The following is a 2,500-nucleotide window of genomic DNA, read 5'->3' as shown; positions in this document are numbered from 1 at the left end:
TTACTCAATGGGTCCTCCCCTCACGACAGTGCGCCTGGAGCGAGGGGCTTCACGTGGGCGTAATTGGCGAGGGAGAGGGCAGAACTTTTCCGTCTAAATGTGAGACAGTAAGTTTCTCTGGAGCCCTGAGGAATTCCAAAAGAGGGACATCCGTGTCCGTTACATATTTAGAATATTGCTTCCTCAAATTCTACATTGAAAAAAAAGAAGGTTGCTGTTGTGCTCCATCTTGTCATGTTTATATATGAATCTCGCTCCGGGGACCGCTGATAGGGAGACAGAGAACGGAAACGGTGTGACTGTAAACCAGGCTGACGCAAGGATTCATGACCCCCTATCTGCCTGGTTCCACCAGACGTCATCTGAACCGAGGCTAAGTTGTAAAGTGCATGAGGAACCTAAGGGGGAGCTGTCCACACAGAAGGCTGCCGGTGACACTGCAGTGGAGCTGTCCACTCTTCCACTGTACGACATGGTGCTGAAACGGTCTAATGCAAACCCAATAGAGATACTGTAGGAAGAAATACCATTATGAGCCACTGCTAGCCTATTGTGTCTTGTTATAAAGATGTGATGGTGGAATTGAGTTAAGTTTGTTCCCTGGCTGGGAAAACACTATATAGATGACTAGATTACATGTAACGCTGTTTTTATTGCGTGACATTTTGGTACGGTGAGAGAGAGAGAGGGCTGGATTTCTTGGTGATAAAGATGAGACAGCAGTCTCTGTGAAGGGGACTTTTCTGAACTCCAACATTTCCTTCTCATCTACTTCCCCGCCCGTTTGGAGCACCGTCGAGCACATAGTTTGCTGAGTTGTACGTACAAGTCATTACAAGTTTCCAGGTTTAGACAAATGGTGGATATTTGATCTGCCATGTGTTACTAGAACCTAGAAGCCTAGAGAGCAGAGATGCAGAGCACATATAATAGCCCGGGTATTAGAGTGGGGGGGAAAGTTACGATAACTCTTCTCAAGTATAGCGCAGGGAAGAGCCCTTAACCACTGGCAAAGTGTTCTCAAGGGGAAGAGTGCAGCCATTCCACTCTGTCTTTCTGAAGCTATAGGAGGCTGAGGGCTTTAAAGTTTGGCTCCACTTCATGTATGTAACCTCCTCCACTTCCCTCTCATGCCCCTTCTTTTCCTTCCCTGTATGGTATGAAGTGTACTCGTGAGTGTACACTTTTTTTTTTGGAGTGTACACTCCAAACAAACACACACACCAACACACACACATACATATGCAATCATGCACGCATCAACATAAACACACGCACACACAGACACACACACACACACATATATGCATGCACACAACCACACAGACACACACACACACACACGCACACACACATGCTTTCTCAGACCTGCACACACACACAGACACACACACACACACACACACACACACACACATACATGCATGCACACAACCACACACACAGAAACACACATAAACACAAAGATTTCTCTAAAACATTCACAGAAAATGTCTATTTCAGACACACACATACACACACACATATACACACACACACAAAAACACAGCCATGCTCACTTCGGTTTCCAGGAAGCGACGGAGCGCCCGTTTCTTCTTGATGCTCTTCCGACGCACGGACACGGCCACGGTCAGCCCCACGATGACCACCACGAACAGCCCCCCGATCACCCCGGCTGCGATCAGCGGTGTCCTGGAGGGGGGAGGGGGAGAGAGGAACACAAGGTCAGGCAATATTGTAGAGTGCTTTGGATAAAAGTGCTATATAAATGCAGTCCATTTAACCACGGTCGAAGCTTCTGTATTTGTATCATCGTGTTTGTTTTTTGCGTCGTCCCCGTTTTGAATCCTCTCACCTTTGCGTCATGTTGTTTGTCTCCCATCCCTCTTTTGTTATGTTGTGTATCTTACTATCAATATTATGTTGAATATATATATATATATATATATATATATATGTGAATATATATTACGCTACTTTTATTGACCCGGGTCGATCCTGCGTGTGTGCTGACGGGAGAACACACAGATGAGATGGATATTAGTGCGACAGAAAGGAAGAGAAAGAGGAGGAGGAGGACATTTAATTTAACAGAAAAGCTGGCGGGAAAGAGCCGGCCATGTTAATGTGTAGTCGTTAACCCGGCAATCAGTTCGTAAAAAAACCCCCAATACATAACATATGGAAGGATATCCCTACTAGTGTAGGGGCAGGGTACTATGTTCCCCTTGGTCATCTCACTGAATATCACTGATTTGCAAACAAGAATCCTTACCCCCCAGGAGAAAGTAAATTCCCTTCCGTATATATAGGGAAAACGTAATTTGGAAGAGGCAACTCCCAGGTCTATTTAAATCCCAGGGAGGGGGGAGGTGGGGCACTGCAAGCCCCCCCGCCTGTATATCATTGCATCACACACTAAACTAGGAGCACCATTAAATACAGCCTTAATCGCTTTTTCACTCACTGACTCTCACACATGCATTCTAAGGTCTTTGCG

The 2,500-nt window shown here is 45.9% G+C and overlaps 1 protein-coding gene across 4 annotated transcripts in view; it reads right to left on the bottom strand.

The window, feature by feature from the left end:
* erbb4b (erb-b2 receptor tyrosine kinase 4b) overlaps positions 1-2,500 on the bottom strand; it is a 258,187-nt gene that overhangs the window by 42,963 nt on the left and 212,724 nt on the right. For all 4 annotated transcript variants that reach the window (XM_030343901.1, XM_030343902.1, XM_030343900.1 and 1 more), the window contains one exon: positions 1,560-1,692. In XM_030343901.1, coding sequence (XP_030199761.1) covers positions 1,560-1,692 — 133 coding nt within the window. The remainder of the gene's footprint in view (positions 1-1,559; positions 1,693-2,500) is intronic.

This window comes from Gadus morhua, chromosome 20 (assembly GCF_902167405.1).
Source record: "Gadus morhua chromosome 20, gadMor3.0, whole genome shotgun sequence".
Lineage (NCBI taxonomy): Eukaryota > Metazoa > Chordata > Actinopteri > Gadiformes > Gadidae > Gadus > Gadus morhua.
The sequence above is the reverse complement of the archived record's forward strand: the minus strand, read 5'-3'. Positions and strand labels throughout refer to the sequence as shown.